This window comes from Pocillopora verrucosa, chromosome 8 (genome assembly GCF_036669915.1).
Source record: "Pocillopora verrucosa isolate sample1 chromosome 8, ASM3666991v2, whole genome shotgun sequence".
Classification (NCBI taxonomy): domain Eukaryota; kingdom Metazoa; phylum Cnidaria; class Anthozoa; order Scleractinia; family Pocilloporidae; genus Pocillopora; species Pocillopora verrucosa.
This window is the reverse complement of record NC_089319.1, coordinates 17,154,964-17,170,384: the sequence shown is the minus strand read 5'-3', so window position 1 is coordinate 17,170,384 and position 15,421 is coordinate 17,154,964. Positions and strand designations below refer to the sequence as shown.

At 38.9% G+C, this 15,421-nt stretch overlaps 1 protein-coding gene across 1 annotated transcript; it reads left to right on the top strand.

Annotated features, from left to right (window-relative positions):
- The first annotated feature begins 1,733 nt into the window (after positions 1-1,733).
- LOC131776669 (G patch domain-containing protein 4) lies at positions 1,734-15,415 on the top strand. Its single transcript, XM_059092885.2, has 8 exons — positions 1,734-1,944; positions 3,655-3,728; positions 4,479-4,571; positions 5,880-5,984; positions 6,976-7,052; positions 8,237-8,287; positions 9,148-9,228; positions 14,760-15,415. Exons 1-8 carry the CDS (start codon positions 1,866-1,868, stop codon positions 15,013-15,015), a joined length of 816 nt encoding a protein of 271 aa, XP_058948868.2. The 5' UTR covers positions 1,734-1,865; the 3' UTR covers positions 15,016-15,415.
- Positions 15,416-15,421: the final 6 nt, after the last annotated feature.

Sequence of the window (15,421 nt, the reverse complement as noted above, 5' to 3'; positions counted from 1 at the left end):
TCGACGAATATTTACTGGAACTCAACACAACAATCATGTACAAAAAAACCGGAGATGTACTCAGACGCACAGGAATCAATCAAACGGTGTCTCTAAAGGACATCAAAGACGAGGATTTTGTGCTCATGAGCAATGCTCGGTACAGCATAACCATCGTAAATGGAACAAACTGCACACAACTCGAGAAGAAAGTTGAAGGAACCATGGTGATCATGTACCAAACCAATCCGAATACAGCGGGCACAGTTTACATCAGTTGTAAACTGCTTCTCGCTGGAATTGCGCTTCTTCGTTTTCTTAATATGTAAAGATTCCAATTTTACTGCAAAATAGTTTTACTAGTAATTTGAAACTCGGTATATTTGTATTTTAAAGGTAAATGTTTCTTTATGTAAATAATACTGATCGATATGTATCCAAAAGCAATTTTAATCCAGATATTATTGCAGTTGCAATAACTCAATGATGGTTTTTTTTTTCAAAGCGTTGATTTAAATTTGTAAAATATTTCATATCAACAGTAATATGGTAAATAAGACAAGGCTTGGGACTCTAAAAAGCATCTGTCTTTTCTAGTGATAAGTATGAAATTATTAATAAGTAGGTTTCTTGCTGAGTGATAATTTAAGAACCTTTCGCGTTAGCAACTTAATAGTCTTTTTTAATACTCTGTTTTTTTTTATATTTTCACCGCAGCTTTTTTCCTGCGAGTCAAAATAAAATTGACTAGTAAAATTACTTATAGACATTTCAGCCATGACGCTGAATTACTTTATCCAAGTAAAATTTTACTAGTCAGAAACCGAAATATTTGCGTGTATTTTGGTTTCAGAAAAATCTTCTGCAGCAGGTGTAGAGGACACTTTTTCTTCGGTTTTAAAACAACTTTGAGCACGGTTTTCCGACAAGAGTCTGCTTTTTTTCGAAAGTTGTTTCTCAGTTTATCTTCGTCATGATCACTTTATCTTGTCTCAACATATTCCTTATTCTTGGCGGTTTTCCAATACAGTTTATAATTCATAAAAATATTTCCTTTGGCGACACTGGCCAGACACACTGTTTTCATTATTTGTCTACAAATACTACTCCGAAGAAAGTGAACCAAAATCAACTAACTCGAGTGTCATGCCTACACGAGAAAGCATGGATCAGCAGAGAAAAAAAATTCAGGCTAATAACAAGATTTCCCTTTTGCTAAAAGCACGGTCAATCTTCCTGCTTGCGACGCAGGCTGAAATGTCGAATTGTATTCCCTTAAAAATTAGACTCCTACGTCTGCTTTCGGGCACTTGCGTCCGTTCTCATACGGTTCCGTCCGCTTTCAGCTAATTGCAGTTGTTTTCTGACACCTGGGCCGTTTTTGAAAGTTTCCGTACGACTTCGGACTTTCACGGCCGTTTCCTGCCAATAACTTCCAAATTGGACGATTCTCGGCGATTTTGCTAGTTCGTTTTCTCGGTTTTTCCGGTTTTTTCAGATTTTTTTCAGTATGTTTCCTTTCATTTTTACGCATACTTTGGTCTCGCGTTTGTAGAGTTACCGGTCACTTCGCCGACATGTCTTGGTGTCGGCGAGTTATCATGTCGGCGCAGTGACTGGTTACCTTTGCTAACCACCGTTATTGGCTTTGTCGGCAGGGCCCAGTCGATTAAAGGGCGGATACCACTATCCGCCGGATAAATCGTTATCAAGCGGATAAGTGTCAACAAAACGTATCGTTCTATCCAAAAAATAGAGATTTATCTACTGGATAGCTTATTGATCCTACGAACAACCGGAGCCTGGTGAAGACAGCGAGGGCTGATGAAGTTGTCTGAAAAGGAGACTGGGAAGAGAGCTTTTATTGGATAACATTGCATAACAAGATGGCGAACAAACTGAAGGAGATGGGGGTTGACACGGCATTCGCCAGAAAACAGCTCGAGAAACATGGCTGGGCTGAAGGTAGGCAAAGTACTGAATAGTTTGATAATCGAAATTGAGACATAAGGTGGAATGAACTCATAAATATCGTCAACGCATTAAAATGATTAGTGCACATGGACCGAAAGTCACACACATGGACAGAACGGGAATCGTTGAGAGTTCATTATTTTTGAAGAGCTCACGGCATTCTATTTCGTATTTCTTTTACTAGGTGAAGAAATGATCCTTTACTAATTTTGTGTCGCTTATTTAACCATGTATGTTTTCATTTGCTCAACAAGGGGGGCATTGGGGCCTATTACAAACCGCAAAACCGTAGAAAAAATCATCCAAAACTGAAAACCGAAAAAAAAATCGATTAAGACCGAAAACCGCATGCAAAATTGTCAAAACCGATACATTTTCACATCCCTGTTATTGAAACCCTGATCGATCTGATACAGTGGTGACAAGTGGAGCATACAGAGTAAACTACACTAATTTCATTACAGGATTTAGATACTAGAAGATACGAGTGCCTTGGACTTGGCATTCGTATCATCTAGTATCTGCTTAAATTAACAGCTGCTCTCTCGAGGACCTCGAGTGTGGTCTCAGCAGCTAGTAATGGAGCCTACTTAAATTAAGGAAATTTGAACAAAAGTCCTCGATAGGATTACAATTTTGCAGTTGCAAAAAGCTATAGCTCTGGAAAGTTTTCACGAAAATCCCTAATCTAACATTTCTATTTGCAAACTAAGACCTGAAAGTTTGGAGATTCTATTGGAATGTTGAATCAATGAGTCACACATGACCTGTAACTTGGTCACCAACTTCAAGGTGGCGTTGATAAAGAAACTCTGGCAATGTTCCATGCTTAGCTGTACCCTACGTATGACCATACCCTTCCCCTCCCCCCCACCATGGGGAAGGGGAGGGTACAGCTACATGTAGGCTACCTAGGAACACCTGCGATATTTTAATTGGTTTGTCATGCATTCCTCTTGATAACATTTGCATTTAGCAGCTATTCGAGATCAGTGGAGGCGTGCAATTGCTGCTCAGATTGAAGAGAAACCGGAACCCAAATAGGTCAAATAGGAAAAACAGAAAACCACATCAGATATCAAATATGAAAACCCATTAGTATTTTTTATGAAAACTGAAAACCAAATGCTAAAAAATGGAAAATCCACAAACCAAAATGAACAGTAAAACCTAAAAACTGAAGTTTTTGGCATAAAAACCGAAAAACTGATCTAAAAAATAGCCTAAACCACAAAACCGAAAATCCCAATGCCCCTCTCCTCAATGCTTACGTTTGCACTCTCGAGAACATCATCAAATTAACTTATTTTGCATATTATTCACTTATTTATGAAATATTTATTGATAGTGGTTCCTATTTTTCTTACTTTGTTGAGATGGAAAGGTATATAAGAGATTGCATTGTGAGGAAATGAAGGACTCTGCATCTTTCATACATGTAGCTCACTCCCATGAGTGACTGAGGCAGAATCTCTCCTTACAATATCTACACAATATCAAGCAGAAAAGTAATGAGAACATAGAAAAATATCAAGTAAGGAGATTATTAGTGGATTCAATACCAAATTCTCTTAACATAACTCATAAGAATGTATGGTTAACAGTAGGGAGAATTACTAATGAGATCTTGGGAGTGAAAGGGTTAAGGAGAGTAAAGACTGCTTGTCCTTAAGCCTTAGGATTTTTATGTTTCTTTCACAGGAAAAGGTCTAGGTAAAGAGGAAAGTGGAATTTCTAAAGCAATCAAAGTGAACATTAAAACCGATACTGCTGGGGTAATGCACATACATGTATATCATCAGTTGTCTTTATTTAGTGTATTTCATATCAGTCTGACAAGAATGTAAAGGGGTAAGTGCTGCGTCATTGGGAGAGTATAACAGGGTTATTTAGTTGCATTTTCAACTGAGTTGATAGCATGAATTGGCCACTATAAAGAGTTTCAGAGCTAACATTTTGAGCATTAGCTCTTAGTCGGAGGGACTTCACTCTGACAAAGCGCTAACCCTCAGCTTTGAAACTCTTTACGGTGGCTAATTTATGTTATAAACTCAGTTGTTAATGCTAAATTACCTTGGTGAGAATGAAGTTATTGATGAAGACCATAGTGCCCTCTGAAAATGAACAACCTCTGAAACCTTTGTCTGGATTGAAACCTTAAAAAACATAAGAGTTGATTTTTTTTTCATTAGCAACGAAACAGAAGATTTCTGAGGAGGAGGTGGTTGAAACCTACCAACACTCATAGACAGAAGTATAAGTGCTGATCAACCCAACCACTTGCCCATACTTTTTAAAACATTTTAACCACAGTTTTCACTTTTTCTTGTAACTGGGAAACAATAATGCATATGAAGTCTTCATGAGCTGTGAAAGTGTTCTAAAGAATGTATTTGTAAGGGTATTCACCTGATTATACCTCACTCTTTTTTGAAAGCAGAGTTTGTAACTTCTCTATCTCTCTCTCCTTGTAATTTATTTATATACTTAATTAGTTTTCTTGTATTTCTCTTTTTTACAATAAGGTTGGCTATGATGCTGGTGATCAGTTTAGTTTCCACTGGTGGGATCATGTCTTCAACAAAACAGCAAAGAGTATAGTGGTACAGGAGAGCAATGTGAGTACATGGAACAGGGTAATTTAGAATTATCGACTGAGTGATTGAAGGGCTAAAGCCGGAAATGTCAGCTTCGAAACTCTTTTTGGTGGCTAATTTATGCTATCAACTCAGTTGATAATACCAAATTACCCTGTTATACTCTCACCAACACAGCACCACAGTTTCTTTAGAAACTTACCCCTTTGTTCATAAGTACATGTAAATCTGCAGAAATAGAAATATACCAGCATTTTTCTGCCAAAAGATCTATGCGGGGCTTTTTGGCCTTTAGCTTTGTGCCCATTTTGATCTTTGATTGGTCAAAAAACCTTTCCCCATATTTTCAACCCATCAAATGCAAGATCAAAACCAGTTGTGCCTTGGTTATCCATATTTTCCTCTGCTTCAAATTAAAACCAGTACAGCTCTTAAAAGGCAAAGGGGGTCGTGTTTCTGTTTTCTGCCTCTCTGGAAGAGTTCTCTTATCATTTTTAACCCTTTTAAGAAGTAATTTGACTCTATTTGAGGCATTATGACCACAAGTGTCCAAAGTGGATGGATGTCAACATTAACAAACTGTTTTTTATTGCTTGACTAAGGAAACTGAGGTTTGATGGAGCATCATGGTCACCCTTAACTGGGCCCCAACCGCCTGTTTGTATTGTCATCCACCTGTATTGAATGATCACATAAAGTGGAACCACTCAAATAAAACTAAGAATAATCTTTCAAGCAAAATTTAAGCCAGTTTTATCTCCATAAATCAATTTTTAGTAGTATTTTTGAGCAAATGTTTGGACATTAAGTGGTTACACATAATTATAGCATAAAATGACGTTGTTTTTCAATGCCCCTTGTCTGAAGGTGTATTAAGCAGTCACCCAGCCATTCCTTATGGGTGACCACTTAATACAGGTTTGACTGCATTTTGTATATTTTGTCTAAATTGAAAATTACCTGAATTTATGGTCATTAACAAATTCTTAACTGTTATTTCCAAGTTATTTGCTCTAAACATAAAAAAATTTTGACTTGATATTGAAGTATTGCAGTATTTGGCTACTTTTTTTGCATTATTGTCCTATATGTATGAGCTACATTTTTGTGAAATGTTGTGGTGAGGTGTTGCGGTTCCCCTGTCATCACTGTCTGTCAAAAGCTAGCAGTATAGAAGTTGAAAAGATCTTCAAGGATTTTCAACATAATATCACAAGAAAAACAACTCAAGGTCAATTTATGTATGAACCACAAAGAAAAAAAAAACACAAGTCATATAAGAAATGCAGCAGTGTGTCATTTTGTTTTTTTTCCTCTTCACATGCACAGGATGGAGTAGAAGTAGTGAAGTCTGGTAAAGAATCATGTGTAATTAGTAGTAAAAGACCAAGCAAGAATTCAAACAAGCCACTGTTATATGGCAGATTTGTCAAGGTATTTAATATTTTTTTTTTGAATATTATTCCTTATTCTCTGCTTAGGCTTAGTTAAAGCCTTTCGCTCCTGGGAGAAACCAATGAGCATGTGTAATTTCTGCCAACCTCGTCAAGACATTGCCTACCAGAAAAGCAAGGGTTTCAATAACTTTTTCCATAAGTGGCTGCTAAAGGCGTGACAGGTAGCTGTGTCCAGAAAAGTGCTTACAGACTGAACAGATCTACAGTGAGTCTCACAGGTGGTAGTATACCACTGATAACCAGCTTTCATTGAAACCCCTGGAAAGGTGGTGAAACTGAAAAATATAATCTATGGGATATTGTTGGCTTTGTACTTAATTCTCAGAAATGTATGGCAGATATTTAGGAGAATTTAAATAGAGATCTTGGGATTGAAAGGTTTACCAACTACTTGAGGAAAGAAAGAATAATGCTCCATTCTTCAGAAGTTACTGTCGATAACTTCTCAAAATATTCACTTGTCAAAACAAAACAGAAGCATCTTATTTCATCTTGTCATAACACTATAAACAGAGAATCCCTTTATTTTTTTCTGAGCAAGACAAAGTCAGGCCAGCGACGTTTCCTCCATAGAGCAGTCAACATTTGGAACAATTTAGACAAAGACTTTAAATACTTTAAATAGTCATCTTTAACATCATTAAAAAAAAAAGTTGAAAACACACATGTTAGAGAATTATTTTAATTGACCACTTTTTATAATTTTATTAATTTTTTTATTATAATGTTCTTTGCTGTTTAGTATTGACAAGCCCCCCCCCCCCCCCCCCCCGGGAATTACTAATAAAGTATATATGTATGTAACTCTCAAATAACTTATTTTCCATGTGTCAAATATCAGATTGTCACAAAAAGCTATTGCAAATACATTTACTTCCCAGTGTCTTTTCCTACTCATGCACATGATCAGAAATATCGTTTTGTTTCAGTTGGCTCTCAATTATTAATTTTGCTTTCTTTCTTTGCAGGCTTCCAGTCAAACTTCAAAAAGAGCACTCTCTGATTCTGAGGAAGACACAGATGAAGAACGCGATTTCTCAAATTTGTATGTTAACTATTGTAGGCGCAAGAATTTGTACTATCATTTTTTGTTAGTGTTGGTGTTTCATAGTTTCGTGTTAGGTGTTTATTTTCTCGTCTTCCATTAGTGTCCTTTGTCAGTTACCAGTATTGTACTTGTTATATTTATTTGCATATCGTATATATATTGGTTGCGCGTAATTTATTTGGTTAGTTGTCTAGTTTGTGAAAATTACCGTTACATATCTAGCTCTGGGTTTCATGTTTTCGTCTTTGGGTTGGTCACATTCGTCTTGTAAGTATCCTTGTTTATCTCGCTTTGTCGTTTTCCAGTACTTTCACTCATACGATGTAAGTTATTTTATGCTCATTCGCGTGTTCGTAATTTTGTCATTTTCAGTTACCGTATTCAACAATGTGTCAAGTTTGTTCTAGTAAAGTTTGAAATACGTGTGATTAGCGTTTGCGGCTATAACTATATTCCTTGTTCTATTCTATTTATTGTCACTCTTCCTTGATGTTCCAGCCCAGCAGGCATTTCTCTTTTAAAAAGTCATCTTACTTCATATGCATGTGTAGTTTTAGACATTAAATGATACATATTGATAATAGCTGTTTTCTGTTCAACCACACAACTGTGAGGGGGTCTCTGCCTTCATGGGCAGAAATTTAGGGTCACTCAAATGTTCTGAATGGGTTGCTTTTCTTGTTTAAGTGAATGACTGACTTTGCTACCTTACTCAGGTGCCTCATAGCATACTTGAATTGAAAACTGTGGGTTGTTCATTTTGAGTCACAAAACACCACTGAGGCACTGAAGCACGTGTATGTAGGCTTCAAGAACTTGCTGTAAAACATGTGAAAACACTGCATTAAGGGATAAAATTTTTCATATACTTTTCAAATGCTTTTCCTTTGCCTCTTGCATGGCAAATTTCGCTTGCATGTGAAATTTTCAGGTGAAATAAGACTTAAAACCTTGTGAAGACTATGCTGAGATCTTACCATGATTGCAAATGCCTGAATACTCACAAATATGCGTGAAATTCACCAAAAAGATCTTGGAATATCCTAGCAGAGTAGCTTACCAAAAACATGATGAACCAGCAGCATAGTGACCGGCTGTCAGTTGCTTTTGACAATCCTGCCAATCCCCATTTTTTTTCAATCCTAATGATTAATTATTGTAATTTCTTTTTATGCTTTTAGAAGCACAGAGGATAAAGTTTTTCAAGCCTGTGGCGGAAGAACAGCTCACAAGTAAGCGAGACTTTCTTACTGAAGCTTGGACTTATTAAAATTTTAATTTACAATGATATGCTTATTGATAGGGCGTTACAACTTGAGCCGGTGATACACTCGGCGACTTTTATAACAATTGGCTAAAATCGCCGGGTGTGCCCGGTGCAGCGATTGAGATTTACGCCGATCGCCGCGATCGGGGTAGAAAATTGCTGATATCTGGCATTTTGGATACGGGTAACTTTAGCTGGTGATGTTATCCGCCTCGATCGTTGAGAAAAATCGCCAAGTATGTCACTGGCTTTAGGCTCTAATTGATGAAATACTATAATTTGTTACCAAGTGGTAGATCATCGAAGCGCAGAATCTAAAGGTTTGAGGTTCAATTCCTCATGGGGACTCAGAAGTTTTTCTTTGTCCCACGCTCGTGACAAGACGAAAAACATCTTTCTTAAGGAGCATATTGTTGTAAAAGATACATAGATGTGTAGACGTAGAGACTAGTGCACAGTAATCTAGAGGAACCAATTTCAATCCTGTCAAAGCCTGAAATTCTTTCAGGTTTCTTTTGGGTACCGCAAGGCCTCATTCGAACTTCGGATTCCTATTCGATAACTCTACCTTGAAGGCTTTTTTGGTTTCAGATTGATTTTCAAGGGTGTTACCGGGGCATCTATGGAATAATGGGCCAAGCTCGGGATCCATTAAGGGACTACTTTTCGTTTGCTGTTTAAGTCTTGACCTATAGAGTCCCTCCTAAGTCAAAGAAGGGACGGAAAATGTGTTGAGCGATTTGATTATGTTTATTGGGGTGAACTAAGCCGCGAGTGCGCGGTATATGAAGGCTAAAACTCATCTTATATTTGTCATGTCCTCAGAGCTGCTCGACATGGGTTCCGGTTGAATGGCAAACTCCAGCGAGTTCTGGAACAGGACAAAATAGCTATGGCAACAAACAGGTGATTAAGAGTTGCGTTAGCTTACGCGTAAATTTTAAACTAACGTGAGTAAATTGTGGTAAGATAGTAAATTTGATATGTTTTACCTAAGCATGTGTGAATAATTTACCACTTAGTTACGGATGCCTAAGTTGCGAAAACGGCTGTGAGAAGATTTTTCGTTTGCAACGTCAAATTTGAATTGTTAAAACAAGAGCTTTCTAGTTGATCGGTGTTGCTAAAAATGCAGCGAAAGGAGTTGGGTTCGTCATACTGTCGTCTTTTATTTCTGAAAAACATCTGTGCTTAAGATCTCGTGTAGGAGTGTTTACTTCAATTGACTTGTGAAATAATCCTGGACTGTATTGCTTTTTCCTAACGTGGCCGAGGATACTTGCTCATAACTCTCAGATTCAAAACTAAAGCCGATAGCAACCTGGTCTCTGGCGTTTTCCCGCGCTTAGCATTGGGTTCTAACAACCTTTCGGTGCTTAGGAAAAAGCTTGCCAAATGATTGGTTCAGATCTAACAGCACTAAAAGAAGCTGAATTCAGAGAAACAGCGCAACATACGTAACCAGAGAAGAAGTAGTGTGCCAGTTTCTTCAGGATTACCTTTGAGACGCAATTGAATTTTCAAATGTCTCTAAGTCATTCTTTGCCTAAGTTGTCCCAGGAAAACATCAGACTGTAAATTGGATAAAGGGTAGGGTCTATTCCGGACCCGTGTGTGTACTGTTGACTTCATAGAGGGCCAACGATAGCGTTTAGCCTACTGAATTTAATACTAGTGGTAGATCTTACGGTCAAGCAAGTTGCTTATTCGGATTAATATGCCAAGGAAGCATTGCTTCATGAAGAGAACTTGAAAAGAAAACAAAAATTGAAAAACTGCTAGATCTCAAGAAACGTCTATAGATGAAGAGCATTTAGGCGACAAACAAACTCGAGAAGAAATAGTGCACAAGATTCTTGCGAAACAAACCAACAAACCAGTTCCAGTTGTTCGAAGGGTGGATAACGCCCTCCACCGAATAAATCTCTATCCGGTGGATAGTGTAGTAAGTTTTGTTAACACTATCCGCTGGATAGCGTTATCCGCCCTTTATACAACTGGGCCCAGAACAAACCGTGAGGGTGCGAGATTCTTGCGTAACAGACAAGAAAACTACGGCGGAAACAGTGCGTGAGATTCTTGCGTAACAGACAAGCGAACTACAGAAGAAACATTGCGCGAGATTCTTGCGTAACAGACAAGAAAACTACAGAAGAAACAGTGCGCGAGATTCTCGCGTAACAGAAAAGCAAACTAAGAAAGCGGCAGTGCGCGAGATTCTTGCACAACAGACTAACAAACCCAGGGAATAAATTGTGCGCGAGATTCTCGCATGACAGACAAGCAATTTACACAAGAAACAATACATGAGACTCTTGCGTAACAGACCAACAAATCAAAGAAGAAACTGTGCGCGAGATTTTGGCGTAACAGATAAGCAAACTACAGAAGAAACAGTGCGCGAGATTCTTGCGTAACTGACAAACAATCTACAAAAGAAATAATGCGCGAGATTCTTGCATAATAGACAAGAAAACTACAGAAGAGACAGTGCGCGAGATTCTCGCGTAACAGAAAAGCAAACTAAGAAAGAAGCAGTGCGCGAGATTCTTGCACAACAGACTAACAAACCCAGGGAATAAATTGTGCGCGAGATTCTCGCATGACAGACAAGCAATTTACACAAGAAACAATACACGAGACTCTTGCGTAACAGACCAACATATCAAAGAAGAAACTGTGCGCGAGATTTTGGCGTAACAGATAAGCAAACTACAGAAGAAACAGTGCGCGAGATTCTTGCGTAACTGACAAACAATCTACAAAAGAAATAATGCGCGAGATTCTTGCATAATAGACAAGAAAACTACAGAAGAGACAGTGCGCGAGATTCTCGCCTAACAGAAACGCAAACTAAGAGAGAGGCAGTGCGCGAGATTCTTGCACAACAGACCAACAAACCCAGGGAATAAATTGTGCGCGAGATTCTCGCGTGATAGACAAGCAATTTACACAAGAAACAATACACGAGACTCTTGCGTAACAGACCAACAAATCAAAGAAGAAACTGTGCGCGAGATTTTGGCGTAACAGATAAGCAAACTACAGAAGAAACAGTGCACGAGATTCTTGCGTAACTGACAAACAATCTACAAAAGAAATAATGCGCGAGATTCTTGCATAATAGACAAGAAAACTACAGAAGAGACAGTGCGCGAGATTCTCGCGTAACAGAAAAGCAAACTAAGAGAGAGGCAGTGCGCGAGATTCTTGCACAACAGACCAACAAACCCAGGGAATAAATTGTGCGCGAGATTCTCGCGTGATAGACAAGCAATTTACACAAGAAACAATACACGAGATCCTTGCGTAGCAGACCAACAAATCAAAGAAGAAACGGTGCGCGAGATTTTGGCGTAACAGATAAGCAAACTACAGAAGAAACAGTGCACGAGATTCTTGCGTAACTGACAAACAAACTAAAAAAAGAAATAGCGCGCGAGATTCTTGCGTAACAGACAAGCAAACTGAAGAAGGAAAAGTGCATGAGACTCTTGCGTAACAAACCAACAAACCAGAAACAATCCGTGCCCGAGATTCTTACGTAACAGACATGCAAACTACAGAAAAAACAATGCACGAGATCCTGGCGTAACAAACCAGAACAAACAATCTGCGAGATTTTTGCGTAACAGACGAGTAAACTTCGAAGAAACAGCGGACGAGATTCTTACGTAACAGAAAAGCAAACTACAGAAGAAACAGTGTACGAGACTCTTGCGTAACAAACTAACAAACCAGAACAAACACTGCACGAGATTCTTGCGTAACAAACCAACAAACCAGAACAAACAATGCGCGAGGTTCTTGCGTAACAGACAAGCAAACTACAGAAGAAACAATGCACAATGTTCTTGCACAACAGAGAAACAAAACCAGGGAAGAAACTGTAGGCGAGGTTCTTGTGTAACAGAAAAGCAAACTACGAGAGAAAATGTGCGCAAGATTCTCGCGTAACAAGCAAGCAATCCATAGAAGAAACAAAGCACGACATTCTTGCGTAAGAAACCAACAAATCAGAACAAAATAGGGCGCGCGATTCTTGCATAACAGACCAACAAACCAAGGGAAGAAACTGAGCGCAAGATTCTCGCGTAACAGACAAGCAAACTTCAGGTGAAAGAATGCACAAGATTCTTGCGTAACAAACCAACAAATCCAGAAGAAACAGTGCGCAAGATTCTTGTGTAAGGAACAAACACACCCAGGGAAGAAACTGTGCGCGAGATTCTTGGGTAACAGACGAGCAAAACTACAGAAGAAACAGTGAGCGATATTCTTGTGTAACGAACAAACAAATCCAGGAAAGAAACTGTGCGCGAGATTCTTGCGTAACCGACAAGCAAATTTAAAACATAACAGTGCGCAAAACTCTAAACAATTAAAAAAGAGATTTGTGCGTAAAAATGATAAAGAATCCAGGAGAAAAAACAGTGCACGAAACTCTTGCGTAACAAACAAACAATCCAGAGAAAAAATAGTGCACGAGACTCTTGCATTGCAAACAAACAATCCAGAGAACAGACAGTGCGCGAGACTCTCGCGTAACAAACAAACAATCCAGAGAACAGACAGTGCACGAGAAAAGAGATTTGTGCGTAAAAATGATAAAGAATCCAGGAGAAAAAACAGTGCACGAAACTCTTACGTAACAAACAAACAATCCAGAGAACAGACAGTGCACGAGACTCTTGGAGAACAGACAGTGCGCAAGACTCTTGCATAACAAACAAACAATCCAGAGAACAAACAGTGCTCAAGAACCTTGCGAAACAAACAAACAATCCAGAGAACGGACAGTGCACGAGACTCTTGGATAACAATCCAGAGAACAGACAGTGCACGAGACTCTTGGGTAACAAACAAACAATCTAGAGAACGAACAGTGCACGAGACTCTTGCATTGCAAACAAACAATCCAGAGAACAGACCGTGCGCGAGACTCTTGCGAAACAAACAAACAATCCAGAGAACGAACAGTGCACGAGACTCTTGGGTAACAAACAATCCAGAGAACAAACAGTGCGCAAAATTCTTGCGTAACAAACAAAAAACATATCAGAGAATAAACAGCGCCAATGTTAATTCTAAGGAAAATTGCGCGTAACAAACAAGCGAACAAGAGAACAGTGCAAGAGACTCTTGCGTTTCAAACAAATCAAAGAACAAACATTGCGCGCCACTCGCGTGTAACAAACGAACAAACATGAGAACAAACATTGTGCGCGACTCGCGCGCAACAAACAAACAAACAAGATAACAAACATTACGCGCGACCCGCGCGTAACAACAAACAAGAGAACAAACAATGCGCGACTCTTGCGCAACAAATAAACAAACAAGAGAACAAACAGTACGCGAGACTCTCGCGTAACAAACAGTACGCGAGACTCTCGCGTAACAAACAGTACGCGAGACTCTCGCGTAACAAACAAACAGTACGCGAGACTCTCGCGTAACAAACAAACAAGAGAACAAACAGTGCGCGTGACTGTCGCGTAACAACCAACATTCAAGAGAACAAACAGTGCGCGAGACTCTTGTGTAACAAAGAAAGAAAGCAGAGAACAAACAGTACGCGAGACTCGCGTATCAAACAAGAGAACAAATAGTACGCGAGACTCTAGTAACAAATAAACAAACAAGAGAACAGTGCGCGAGACTCTTGTGTAACAAAGAAAGAAAGCAGAGAACAAACAGTACGCGAGACTCGCGTATCAAACAAGAGAACAAATAGTACGCGAGACTCGAGTAGCAAATAAACAAACAAGAGAACAGACAGTGCGCGAGACTCTCGTGTAACAGAGAAAGAAAGCAGAGAACAAACACTACGCGAGACTCGCGTATCAAACAAACGAGAGAACAAACAGTGCGCGCGACTCTCGCGCAACAAACAAAGAAGAGAACAAATAGTACGCGAGACTCGCGTAACAAACAAACAAACAAGAGAACAAACAGTGCGCGAGACTCGCGTAACAAAGAAAGCAGTGAACAAACAGTGCGCGAGACTCGCGTAACAATCAAACGAGAGAACAAACAGTGCACGAGACTTGCGTTACAAACAAACAAACAAGACAACAATTAGGACGCGAGACTCTTGCGTAACAAACAAATAAACAATCCAGAGAACAAACAGTGTACGAGACTTTAGAAGATAGTTACATAACTTTAAACAGACTAAAAACTATACAGTGTGTTAGATATTTTCCTAACAATTAAATAAACCCTCTCAACCGATCTAAAGCCAGTCATCACTTGGTCATTTGCACTCCCTCGGTTGGAGCTATGTACACGAGGTTTTCTTGGTGCTATTATCAGCTTTTTGTTGTATTTACCCTTGTTGACTGGACGTTTTGTATTTTGCAATATTCATTCGAAATTTTTACTCGTTGTGGGAACATTACTAACCTGTCCCACTCTTGCGTTTGCTTTTTTAGCTGTAAAAGTACAACAGAGGAGAGTTGCGATGCCAATGTTAATTCTAAGGAAAATTGCAAGGAACAGAAGGTTAGGGAAAAGAAAAACAAGAAGTCGAAGAAAAAAGAAAAAGACCGTAAAAGTGGAAAAATAAAGCGAAAATATACGGAAACAAGAAACGGACAGAATTTTACGGATGAGCGTGGTACTAATGAAGGCGATACGGACAACAAACAAACAAAAAAGAAAAAGAAAGAAAGAAAAGTGACTACATAGTGCAATTATATATTCACGTACAACCATTTATAATTGGTCAGAACACGTTACCCACACAGTACAGTCCGAAATCGGATCAAACTGTTAAAAATCAGACAGAACAGTTCAAAAGGACACGAAACCTTTTGAAACCAAATGGAACAGCTCCGGAGAGAGTGAAAGCGCGCTAATAGAAACTCCTCCACAATCAAAGAGTACCTCTGAAATTGAACCGAACAAACTGGAGTCGAATATGGAGACATGCGGTGTGAGCACAGAGGAGAAAAGGAAAAAGAAAAGGGAGAAACATGTCATAAAAAATGTCAGACAAAACTTTCACCAATCGATCAATCTCTGTCTTTAATTCCTTGAACCAATTAGATTCAAATAAATAGCTGCTTGAGGCAGTTTACACTTGTCAGAGTTT

Bases quoted from the DNA above. Each gene is read 5' to 3' on its own strand.
- LOC131776669 (XM_059092885.2), top strand. From the start codon at position 1,866: ATGGCGAACAAACTGAAGGAGATGGGGGTTGACACGGCATTCGCCAGA. The intron at 3,729-4,478 runs GTAATGCACATA...TTTTACAATAAG, and splicing joins TTAAAACCGATACTGCTGGG to GTTGGCTATGATGCTGGTGA. The intron at 8,288-9,147 runs GTAAGCGAGACT...TCATGTCCTCAG, and splicing joins GGCGGAAGAACAGCTCACAA to AGCTGCTCGACATGGGTTCC.